Source organism: Oryza sativa, chromosome 1 (assembly GCF_034140825.1).
Source record: "Oryza sativa Japonica Group chromosome 1, ASM3414082v1".
NCBI classification, from domain to species: Eukaryota; Viridiplantae; Streptophyta; class Magnoliopsida; order Poales; family Poaceae; genus Oryza; species Oryza sativa.
In genome coordinates this window covers 14,207,525-14,219,056 of record NC_089035.1, presented here as the reverse complement: position 1 = coordinate 14,219,056, position 11,532 = coordinate 14,207,525, and the positions used below count along the sequence as shown (strand labels likewise).

The 11,532-nt window shown below is 44.5% G+C and overlaps 2 protein-coding genes across 2 annotated transcripts; both read right to left on the bottom strand.

Annotated features, from left to right (window-relative positions):
- Window positions 1-981: 981 nt before the first annotated feature.
- Window positions 982-3,673, bottom strand: LOC9270690 (AP-3 complex subunit sigma). The gene is made up of 5 exons (XM_066306694.1): window positions 3,256-3,673; window positions 3,125-3,167; window positions 2,988-3,049; window positions 2,230-2,326; window positions 982-1,155 (listed from the first exon to the last, which is right to left on the bottom strand). Exons 1-5 carry the CDS (start codon window positions 3,349-3,351, stop codon window positions 1,085-1,087), a joined length of 369 nt encoding a protein of 122 aa, XP_066162791.1. The 5' UTR covers window positions 3,352-3,673; the 3' UTR covers window positions 982-1,084.
- A 2,165-nt stretch (window positions 3,674-5,838) lies between these two features.
- Window positions 5,839-6,999, bottom strand: LOC4326483 (glutathione S-transferase 4). The gene is made up of 3 exons (XM_015789913.3): window positions 6,901-6,999; window positions 6,719-6,767; window positions 5,839-6,629 (listed from the first exon to the last, which is right to left on the bottom strand). Exons 1-3 carry the CDS (start codon window positions 6,997-6,999, stop codon window positions 6,124-6,126), a joined length of 654 nt encoding a protein of 217 aa, XP_015645399.1. The 3' UTR covers window positions 5,839-6,123.
- Window positions 7,000-11,532: the final 4,533 nt, after the last annotated feature.

The following is an 11,532-nucleotide window of genomic DNA, read 5'->3' as shown; positions in this document are numbered from 1 at the left end:
CAGGCCTCATCGGACGGTCAAAAATCATCTGTACCTCATGGTACCGCACCTCTGCCTTGAAGCGGTACCGTGGGTGGGAGGGTAGTTATGTACTTTCGCGTCTATTCCGCATCACGCACGCAGCATCCCTTCCTTCTTTCTCTGTTTCCTTCTCTGTTTGGCGAGAGAACAGAAGCCGCGTATTCGACAGGCTAGAGCAGCGAGAGAAAGAAACCCTAGAATGCATGGCGGCGATAGATGGCGGAGGGAGCAGGTTGGACTGGCGACCCGATGGTGGCCTAGATCGGGTAGCCCCGGCGAATCGTCAACGGCGGCGGGCGTGGCAGTCTGGATGCGACGGCTACGCTGCATTGGCGGCGGCGGCGATTCGTCGGCGACGGCGGGCATGGCTGTCTGGATGCGACGGCTGTGCTGCATCGGTGGCAGTGGCGATTCGTCAGGGTCGGAGGGCAACGGCCTCGATGCGACGGCGGCGCTGCATCGGCGGGAGGCCGGCGATGGTTGGATGCCGATGAAACTGATGAAATTCAAGGATAAGCGAGCAACCCTCACAACTGGATGGAATGCTTTGGTTGGAGCCAATCTTTTCGAGCAAGCTGATGTTTGTGTGTTTCTATTCACTGAAGTTCCGATGTAATATGTCTATCAGTCAATTCTAGTGGTATGGTTTGCATAATTGATGCCCCTGTTTGTGTGCATTTTGTATGGATGCTTCTTGCGAGATTTATTACTGGTGCATGCTTGCTGATTATTTGTTACTGGTGGATGCTGTCTGCGGAACTGAAGTTGGTGTTGCTGAGATGAAATACACATATATGCTGCTGAATTGACTGTGTCACAATTGCAGTTTGCCTGAACTTATTGCTCCTCTTGCTGGAATTACTGCTACAAATTTAAATTTGCTGCTTGGTACTGCTTTTTGATGCTGAAAACTGAAAATTGCTGGCACTGCTGCTTCTTGAGCAGAGATCAAACTTAGACCAACAAGATTCAAGTACTTACTTTATGAAAGTTGTACAAGATACAAACAACAATGGTTGAAACAACTTATGCATACGGCATACAACGTAAATTCAGCTCAAACTTAGACAAACAACATCATACAGCATATTTGTTCTGCTACCAACACCTTCCACTGTACACGGCACAGTGAACCTGCCAAATAATTTACCACCTTCATCACTTCTTCAACCATAAAATGTACCAACAAATAACAAATCCAGATGAAGCACATTTCAAATTTAGTTCTTATTACGACAGAGTCCACACCAGATGGTGGAAAAGATGCCGGAGTCTTCGGGGTGGCTACGACGGCGGATGGGACGGGGTGGAGGCGGCGATGTTGATGCGCCTGCGACGGCGGATGCGGCGGGTGGAGGCGGCGACGTCTATGCGGCGGCGTTGAAGCCACGGCGGCCGTGGCGGGGTCGATGCGACGGCTGCTCGGCGGCCTCGATGCGACGGCGGCCGTGGCGGCCTCGATACGACGGCGGCAGACGCGTGTGCGACGCACAGCCGCGGCGGCCTCGATGCGACAGAGGCTGAAGCTTGTGTGACGCGTGGCCGCGGCGGCCATGATGCGACGGCGGCCAGAGATGAGGTAGAAGGTAGGAGACGGGAACAGGGTATTGCTATTGGTTGAGTGGGCGGTGATTTGCGGCACCTTAACTTTATTTAGTCCAATCATACCCCTTCTAAATTAACGGTTATATTAGATTGGTACCTCATGGTACCTCGTACTTCATGGTACCTCATGGTACTCTCTCAAGGATAGGAAAGATGCTTGAGAGTTAAAGTGAACTTAACAGAAGTGAAAAGAGCTAAGTAGTTCAGCAGCTACCCAGCATTGGACGAACAAACAGTGCATGTTTGGGGTTGGGATTTGAGGAGTGGCAAACCATCAATTATTGGGAGAATGGTAAATACTAGTAAATAGTAATGTATGAACACTGAAACTGAAAGAAGTGCCACAGTCATCACCTATGGGTTTGAATCTAAAAGAGGAATTGATATAAAGAAGCATAAGAGACATTACAATGAACATGTAAAATAAGGCAGGTCAAACAACTAAACAAGCATGTAGCATGACCGAACATGAACATAACAATTATTTTTGGTATGCGAGTGTAAACCATGTCTGTATGGCTGTTGCCTTGTTCGCATGTCACATGAGTCCAACAATTTCATTAACTAATAAGCAGTTTCATTAATAATAATGTGCTAGATTACCTTGCACAAGATCAAGCACCGCAAGTTCATTTTCAGAGCCATCAAAGACAAAACCTAAGTACAATGTGGCCAAATGTTTGTAGATCAATTTCGCTCCCTGCAAAAAAAAAAAAAAAAAAAAAGAAGTTGATCATCATGCTATCATATACAAATTGCTAAATAAAGTTGTTTGTTTCCTCACTACAGTTTGACTGACATAGAAGAAAAACAAATTTCATGAGGAAACATGAACTTGTATAGACGTCAGCTTTTTTTTCTTTACTTTTTTTTTTTGCAGAAAGTGTTTGCAATTGCATACATATTGACAAAAAGTCTAAGGCAGTAGCAGGTTATCTCTTCTTTATACAAAGTTAATGTCCACTAAACACCTAAAACTCAACATGTAAACATATTATTTATTAGCACTACTAAAACCTACATGCGAGCATGCAACATCAATCCATTAAACACACAAAGCTCAACATGCAAGCATATAGTAATTATATGTACAATTTATTTCATTCTAAAACTAAACATACACATGCTAAATCATCATTCTCAAATCATTTTCATAATATTTCAATCCAAATCTTTCATTATTTCACCATTATCTAACATATATCTCGCAGCAAAGCGCGGGGCATCATCTAGTATATAACAAAGAGAGAGAGATCAACTGACATTAGAGCAAGGAGATTTCACAAAATTTCCATGTCAGTTCCAGCATGTGCATATATTTTAGCAAGATTTTTACTATATCAGTCTTGGAGGTTCATTACCGGTCCAAAGATTGCATCAACCTTGACGAAATTGCTTACACTGTCCGGCCTTGCAGACAACACTGCAAAACGAGCTTTTCACAGATACATACACTGGAAGGTGAAGAGCAGGAAAGCGGACCGCGTGCGATACATACACTGGAAGACGGCGCGGACGAGTTCCTGATGCTTCTCGGGGGCCTGCATCAATAACCAATCCGTGAAACAGAGAACAGATAGAAGAGGAGAGCAAAGTGGTCAAAAGCATTTCATCCATCAATCACGTAACTAAGCTGCTATTGGTCTTGGGTGGGGAAATTGAGCCAGCACTTGTCGGGTGGGCGAAGATTGGAGGGGATGGTGAATGGGGGTAGAATCGAAACATGGTAGCTGTAGAACTTGAGGAGGCGCGGCTTGCCCTGCGTGCTCATGACCATCACGGCCTGGATCATGGCTGATGGTGATGGGGATGAGGAAGAGGATCCAACTTGGGACAAACTGTTACTACTTGTATTAAGAGAGAGAGAGAGGTTTAAGGCTCTCTCTCCTCAAATTAAGGAGGAGAAGAGCTTCTTCCAGGTCCCGGTGGGGTGGGAGAGAGAGATGAATCAGAAACCAGGATCCCCTCCCCTGCTCTGCTCTCCTCGCCTCAGATGGAGATCGCCGCCCCTGTTCAGCCGCCACTCGTCTTGGCGGCGGCGCAAGGCAACGGGAGAAACGGGAGATTTCTCATTCTTTTACGCGATTCTCTTTCTTTTATCTCAACTAGAAAAATGCAACGAAAAAACTAATGTTATCATGATAACGATTATAGTTATTTATACAATGCCCTTTCTCTCCCGCCATGAGCAATGGCGGCGGTGTATTTCCCCACCACGGGCGGTGAAATAATATGATATGGTTGGATTTAATTTTTTATTATTAAATTAACCACGATTAATAACACTCTTTGATTTTTTTTAATTTTTGGAGCTTAATTGCTAATTTTGATAATACAAACATTATTTTAGCATTATTTTAAATAAAAATCTCAATTTCTCTATGGGCTATTTTTCAGTCCATTTACTATCTCAGCCCACAAAATAAAGTCTAATTTATGTCCTCCAACTACTCTTATTGTGTTGTGTTAGACCCGCCGCCCTTGCCCTCGGCCCGTCAAGGGTGCGCGGCCTACCAGTGATGCGGCCTGACGCGGAGGCAATCTGAGCCGTCCTATCTGTTGGACAGCTTGGATCGCCTCCGCGCCGCTGAAGATGCGGACCAGGGAAAACCCTAACCCTAACCCTATCTCTCCCGATCCTCTCTCCCGGTGACGACCGAGCGGCGGCAGCACGCAAGCGACAGCGGCGGCGGCGCCCTCCCATACCACGTGTGACGGCCGCAACGCCCTTCCCGTTTTCCCCTTGTCTCTCCCGATCCTCTCTTCCGGCAACAAACTCAAATCGATGGATGTTAGTTTGGCTACTCAATGACCTCTAGTCTGACTGGTGTAGTCGCTCTGGTCTAACCTCCCGATGTGTCAAAGTTGCCTACAGCCGTGTAGCCGAGGGTTTGACCGGTGCGATGCCATCGGTCTAACAGCCAGTGTCCCACCGGTTAGACCACCACATTCGAGCAAACACAAATTTAAGATCTCTTAAAGTATATTGAAACTTTATTGCTTCTATTCGTGTTTACAAAGTGCCACAACAATACTCTTCACAAAAATCTTGAATAAACTCGAAACCCTAACTTTTCTCTAAACTCAACATTTTCCAAAAATCGATACCGAGAGGCCACACCTCCCGCTTTGTATATACCCAAGGTAGCCAGTATAAAGCCACGAACCAACTTTGTATAAGAAGTCGTAATCCCCTAGGAAATATTTCCCGTACAAGAAACAAACTTTACAAAATCCAATTGTAACAAATTTGGCCTTCTTCCAAATTCGACTCCGCATCCCAGACACACAAAATATATCCATTGTATGCTATATGGAATCTTCACCAACCACGTGCATATACCACCCGCATGATATCCTGATCGTCTGGACGTCATGTTCTCCCAAGTTGACTCCAGATCAATCATCAGCAACACTCTCTCGAGGCATCAAGACTCACCTACACATGCATCAACCAAGAAACTATATCCGAGCATAAGGTCTCTCCAACTTGATTCATTGTTAGCACACAACAGTATTATATACGTATAGTATTCATCTAGAAGCCATAAACAGTATTACATACGCATAGTATATTCATCTAAAGAAACAACCAGAAACCGAAACCTATACAGAGCCAGCCGGTCAGACCACGGGCTGGCCGGTCGGACTACACACATACCGCGACAACCCGGTCTCACCGGTTCAAATCTGACAGTCCTTGTTCACCATCTAAAAACAATCGTCTCCAAAACCACTTCACTAATAATCTCCAAATAGCAAAACCGATAATCTCATATACCAATTATTCATCATAAAATAACAATCAAAAACATTTTACAGTTGCTGGAGATGTACTGAATGTAAAATATTGGATCTAAACATTAAAGTTCTATACCTTCTTAATTATTTAGATTTGTTAGATGAAGTGATAGCTTGTTCGGGAAAACTACAACATCATTGGTTTCCACAAATATACTGTAACAACTGTCCAAATATATAAATACATTGTACTTTCTCCGTTTCACAATATAAGCCATTCTAGCATTTCTCACATTCATATTGATGTAGATATATGTCTAGATTCATTACCATTAATATAAATGTGGAAAATGCTAGAATGACTTATATTGTGAAACGGAGGGAGTAAAAAAAATCAGTGGTCAGTGGCTCAATGCTGCATTATATTCCGGAGACCGTTGTAGCATCAACTAGAAAAATTTATAGGACTGGTTGGAGTATAACATCTGTAGTCGAACACTATTAGTTGTGACCGTAGTTTCATCTTTTGGAACATACAAAGGTTTTGGATGTTTAAAGATGATATAACCAAATAAACCAAAGCAACTATGATAGAAACATTACAATTCTTCCAATGACTCGATGGAGGTAGTAGAGTACATGCGTTTCTCACGGAGATATATACTCCATTTTATTGGAATTAAAGAATAAATAAAAATTACTTTTGCATAATTAAGCATGTAGCTAGTGTGGCAGACGATCAGGCCAACTAATGCACTATGGCAAGTTCCCACTTCCGAACCCGAAATCGGTGGGCATGCCGGCGATCACCTTCTTCACCGACGGCCGCGCCAGCAGCGCCTCCCACCACGCCTTCACGCGCGGGTACTCGCCCAGCACGCCGCCGTACTCCGTCGCTGTGAAGTAGTGCATCAGCGGGACGTGGCTGAGGTCGGCGAGGCTGACGCGGTCGCCGCTGCCGCCGCCGGCGAGGTAGCTGTACCTGCCGGCCGACGACGACGACAGCCTCGCCTCGTACACCTCCAGCACCGCCCTCAGCTTCTCCACGCTCTCGTCCACGACGCCCTGGTCGCGCACCAGGCCGACGTGCTGGTGGACGAGGCAGTGCCACACGATGGGCTTCACGGCGGCCTCGTACTGGTGGGTCTCCACCTCCAGCCACATGTCCACCATTGCCGACTCCTCCACGCTGCCGCCTTCGCCGAGCCCCAGGAGCTCCGGCTTGTGCTTGCCGAGAACGTACCTAGCGATCGCGTGTGATTCTGATGAAAAAAAAACGGAGATGATTTACTTCATTCGTTATCGCAAAATTTAGTCGTACAAATAAAGAAAAACACAATTGGTTGCTTACGGTAGAGTGTCAGGTCACCGTCCTCCAGCACTGGAATCTGACCGAATGGCTGCAGAATTGACATGTCAGTTAACCATTCAACTGCATTTTTCTTAATTTCTTCAGGGAGAAAACATCAAGAGGAAAGCAGTTATGATCAAGTTGGCAGGAACAGAGAATTAATGACGACAATGCGTACGTACGTTCCGGGCGAGGTGCTCCGGCCGGCGGTGGTCGCCGTTGGTCAAGCTCAACGGGACGACCTCGTACTCGACGCCGGCCTCCTCCAGGCACACCAGCATGATTCTTTGTAATAATTAATTATTGTTGTTCAGGTGCTGATGATGACCTAGTCATGACCGTGGATTAATTAGGTGGAGAAAGAGGCGGCTAACAGCAGAGGTTCGTTTGTGAATTGTTGGCTGCAGGCGACTTTGCTAATGGGAATCTTTGCAAGGGCTGCTTGCCTTTTGTCACTGCATGCGAAAATTGTTAAACGCCGGGTACATGCAGGTTTTTTTTTTTTGGCTTTCTTTTCCTCATTAGAAATTTCCACGTTGGTTAACCAAGAAAAATAGAAGATCCCAACCCTCCAATTTTATATTTAGCTGTAATTTACCCGACGTGCAGGAGTGAGTAATTGGAAGAAGTCAATCAGAAGAGAGCTGGTCCAACACAGAGTTTGTTCCAAATACGCTTGGCACGTCTTCTCCATTGACACGATTCTACTTGTGCGATGTCGTTGCAGCGGCCGATGATGCAGCTACGCGTCAGCGGCTAGGGAGAACCGCCGGCAACTAGCGGCTGGTCAACTATTAATTGATCACAGCATGCAAGCATGACTTGATTTAGGAGAACTGGTTATTCTGTTCGGTTGCCATCGATGCCGCCGCTGTCACCGAGGTCAGTATACGTGCGTGATCATGAGTTTTCATTGGTACGTATCTTGGTTCCTATTGGAATCATTTCTTCTGATCGTGTTTGCTCAACATGGGTGGAAGAATATATATAATTTATCTAGGGTTTGGATCACAGTTTCCTGTATTTTATCGATCTGCTATCTCAATCTGATCAACTACAATATATAAATTGGTTCTAGGTTGTTGAATTGATTTTTCGTGCACTACCACAGAAATGCTAATATAAGTCGGTATCATAGACGGCGGAAGTGGTAAAACAGCCATCTATAGTCGCTTTCCCACCCACACGCCCGCTCTCACCCCCCCCCACCAGCCTGCCAAAACCAAAAGAACCGTCACCTTTATCACCTAAAAGGTGACGGTTTTTAAACAAAACCGGCACCTGTTACCCTTGTCAGATATAGAACTAAAACCGGCATCTTTTTAGTTCCCATCCCAACTACGGGGCCCACTCTATAACCGGCATCTTTATGGACAAAAGAAATAGATGCCGGTTCTCATTCGAAACCGGCACCTTTAAAATAACTAGCCGTTGGCAGGGCCCACATGGAAAAACGGCACCTGTCTTTAGCAGACATTGGTGCCGGTTTTTGCTCCCCAACCGGAACCTATTAGCCGAGTGCATATAACCACCCATCCCACTTGAGGTGATCGAGCCAGAAAAGAGCGGCGCCTCTCATTCTTGCCCGATCAGCTAGAGGAGAGCAGCGGCTTTGTTCTTTTTTTTTTTGGTTTTGGTTGAAGATTGAAGTCTAGAAGGTAAATATTCATTATTTGTCACCCGATTCAATCTTGCTTGTTGATTTGTATTACCATGTGCTACAAAACAATTAAGTGTGTTTTAGGGAAAATTCTTTTTATGTTTAGATTTATCATATGCCATGCTAAATTTGAATTAATGTTTTCTTCCATCTATGCCATATTAATTTTACCACTATGGAAATTAAATGTGTAGTCATGGCATGATATATTCGATATTTTTTCGCATTGATAAAAAGTAGAAATATTTAATGTGGCATAGGTTTGTGCCAAAAATTCTCAATTTTATCTTAGGGGTAAAATGGTCATTCCTTATTGTATTTATTCCAATGTGCATGTACATTATGAAATCATCTTTTTTTTTCTGCGCGGTTTGTAATAAATGATAAATTATTATTCTCTTTGTTTTATATTAGAGTAAAATGCACCAGCGGTCCTTAAACTTGTCATGAGGTTTCACTTAGGTACACGAACTTGTAAAGCGCACATCGAGATCCCTAAACTTAGTTTATTGTATCATCCCGGTCTAAAGCCTCGTTTAACTGTGGTCTTGCCTACACGGCACGCCACGTGTACAATGACATGGAATTTTTTTTCCTTTTCTTCCTTTTCTTTTTCCTCCTCTTCTTTTATCATCTTACTAAGCTAGAGACACCTTGAGCTCCCCCGCGGTCACCAAGTGTCGCTGCTGTCGGAGCCACCTTGACCCATCTCAAGCTGTATCTTTGGTGCCGTAGATGTTGCTTATCTTTTCTTTGTATGATCCAGACTAATTGACATTAAGTAATATTCGTAGGTACCCATCTGCATTTGTAATGGATCTAGGATGGATAAGTACAGTGGATCATGACTCTATCGAGTATATCAGGGGAGTAACGACCCTGGTTGCCGTGGCGACGAGCACAAACTCAGTTGATGTGTCGGATTATCTATGGTGTCCATGCTTTGATTGCAACTTCCGGTGCAACGAGGTCATGCACATCTTCTCACAAGAGGTTTTATGGACAACTTCCATGGCATAGAGGAGCAAGGCGAGGGAAGTGCAGGCTACTTTGACGCGCCAAATGAGGATGTCGGCTGTGAACAGGAGGACCAAACATTTGTCGATCACGGTGAAGCTGAGCTAGATCAGATGTTGCGCGGCAGGGAGAGGGCTGACATTGATGATAGGGAATATCGCAAGTTCAAAACCATGGTGGAGGACTCAAAAACTCCACTTTACAATGGATGTAAGGCGGAGCACACCAAGCTCCAGGTGGTCCTATCTCTACTTCACATGAAGACAAGCAATGGATGGTCCGATAAGAGCTTCACTGAGTTGCTAGAGCTACTGAAAGAAATTCTTCCTACGGACAATGTCTTGCCTGAAACAACATACCAAGCGAAAAAAGTTATATGTCCCCTTGGTCTTGAGATACAAAAAATTCACGCTTGTCGAAATGATTGCATTCTTTACCGGGGTGATTTTGCAGATCTTGATCAATGTCCGGTATGCAAGGCTTCTCGATATAAAATATGGATACGGGGATGATGATTGTAGAAGCAATGGTACAACGAAGAAGAAAAGAGTGCCGATGAAGGTTGTATAGTATTTTCCAGTCATTCCTCGTTTGGAACGTATGTACGCCAACAGGAAACATGGCAAGCTGATGCGTTGGCACCACGAAGACTGTAAAACAGATGGAATGATACGACACCCAGCGGATGGGTCTCAATGGAGAAAGATAGACAGGAAGTACAGAGGTAAATTTTCATATGACATCAGGAATGTGAGGATTGCGCTCAGCATAGACGGCACGAACCCTTTTGGTAACATGAGCAGTCGTCGTTGCGCATGGCCAATGGTTGTTATTATTTACAACTTCCCTTCCTGGCTCTGTTTGAAGCGTAAGTACATCATGATGCCACTTCTTATTTAAGATCCTAAACAACCTAGCAAAGATATCAATGTGTACTTCAAGCCGCTGGTAGAGGATTTGTGACACTATGGACGACAATACTTCACATGTCGGGCGATTCTGTTGGGGACAATACAAGACTACCCAACACTTGGAAACACGTCGGGCCAGACGGTGAAGGGCATGAAAGCATGTGTTAGGTGCATCGCTAAAATAGGAGGCAAGTGGCTGAACACTGCCAGAAGACCGTGTACCTGCACCATAGAAGGTTCCTCAAGCAGGATTACCTATACTGAGCTTTCGTTGGCAGGGGGGAAGAGGAAGCACATCTAAAGTTCACAACCGGCAGTGACGTCTTGGCAGAGGTGAAGGATCTCAAAGTTGTATCTGGTAAAGGGAGTGGAAGCACAAGTGGATCCACATCAAAGCAGTGAGACCCCTCTTTGGAAAAAGAAGTATGTTTTTTGGGACCTGCCATATTGGGAAAACTTAAATATTCATCATGCGATTGATGTGATGCACGTGGAGAAGAATGTGTGCGAAAGCATGCTCGGGATATTGTTGAACACACCGGGCAAGATGAAGGACACCTTGCAAGCACAGGGAGATCTTCAAGATATGAATATCATGAAAGAGCTGCATCCTCAGGATAAAGGAAATGGCCGCTACTACCTCCCTCCAGCATGCTACACTCTTAGTGGTGCAGAAAAAACGAGTATGTTGGAATGTCTGTAGGGTGTCAAAGTCTCATCTGATTACTGTGCGAACATTAAGAAATTGGTTAACATAAAAAATAAGAGGTTGGTTAGAATGAAGTCAAATGACTGCCATGTGCTTACGACGCAACTGCTACCGGTAGTAATCAGAGGTATCCTTCCAAATAAGGTCGGAGACCCAATCATCAAGTTGTGCCAGTTCTTCAAAGCGATTAACCAAAAGGTTATCGATCCAGCTTCATTGGACAAGGTTCAGGAGGACGTGATTCTCACTCTTTGCCATCTTGACATGTTGTTCCTTCTCTCATTTTTTGATATCATGGTGCATCTCATTGCTCATCTTGTGGAACAAGTAAAGATCCTAGGGCCAATGTAACTGTCACGTCCCAAAACGACCCTAAAATATATCCTCTAAATTATGCCTAGAATAATTAAAATCCGTGTGAAAGCCTCCAACAATTAAAATGTGCAAAGTTAAAAGTCAAATAAGGCTTAGATGATTTTTGTATATTTCCTAAAAGCCTAAAATGTGTAAATAAATT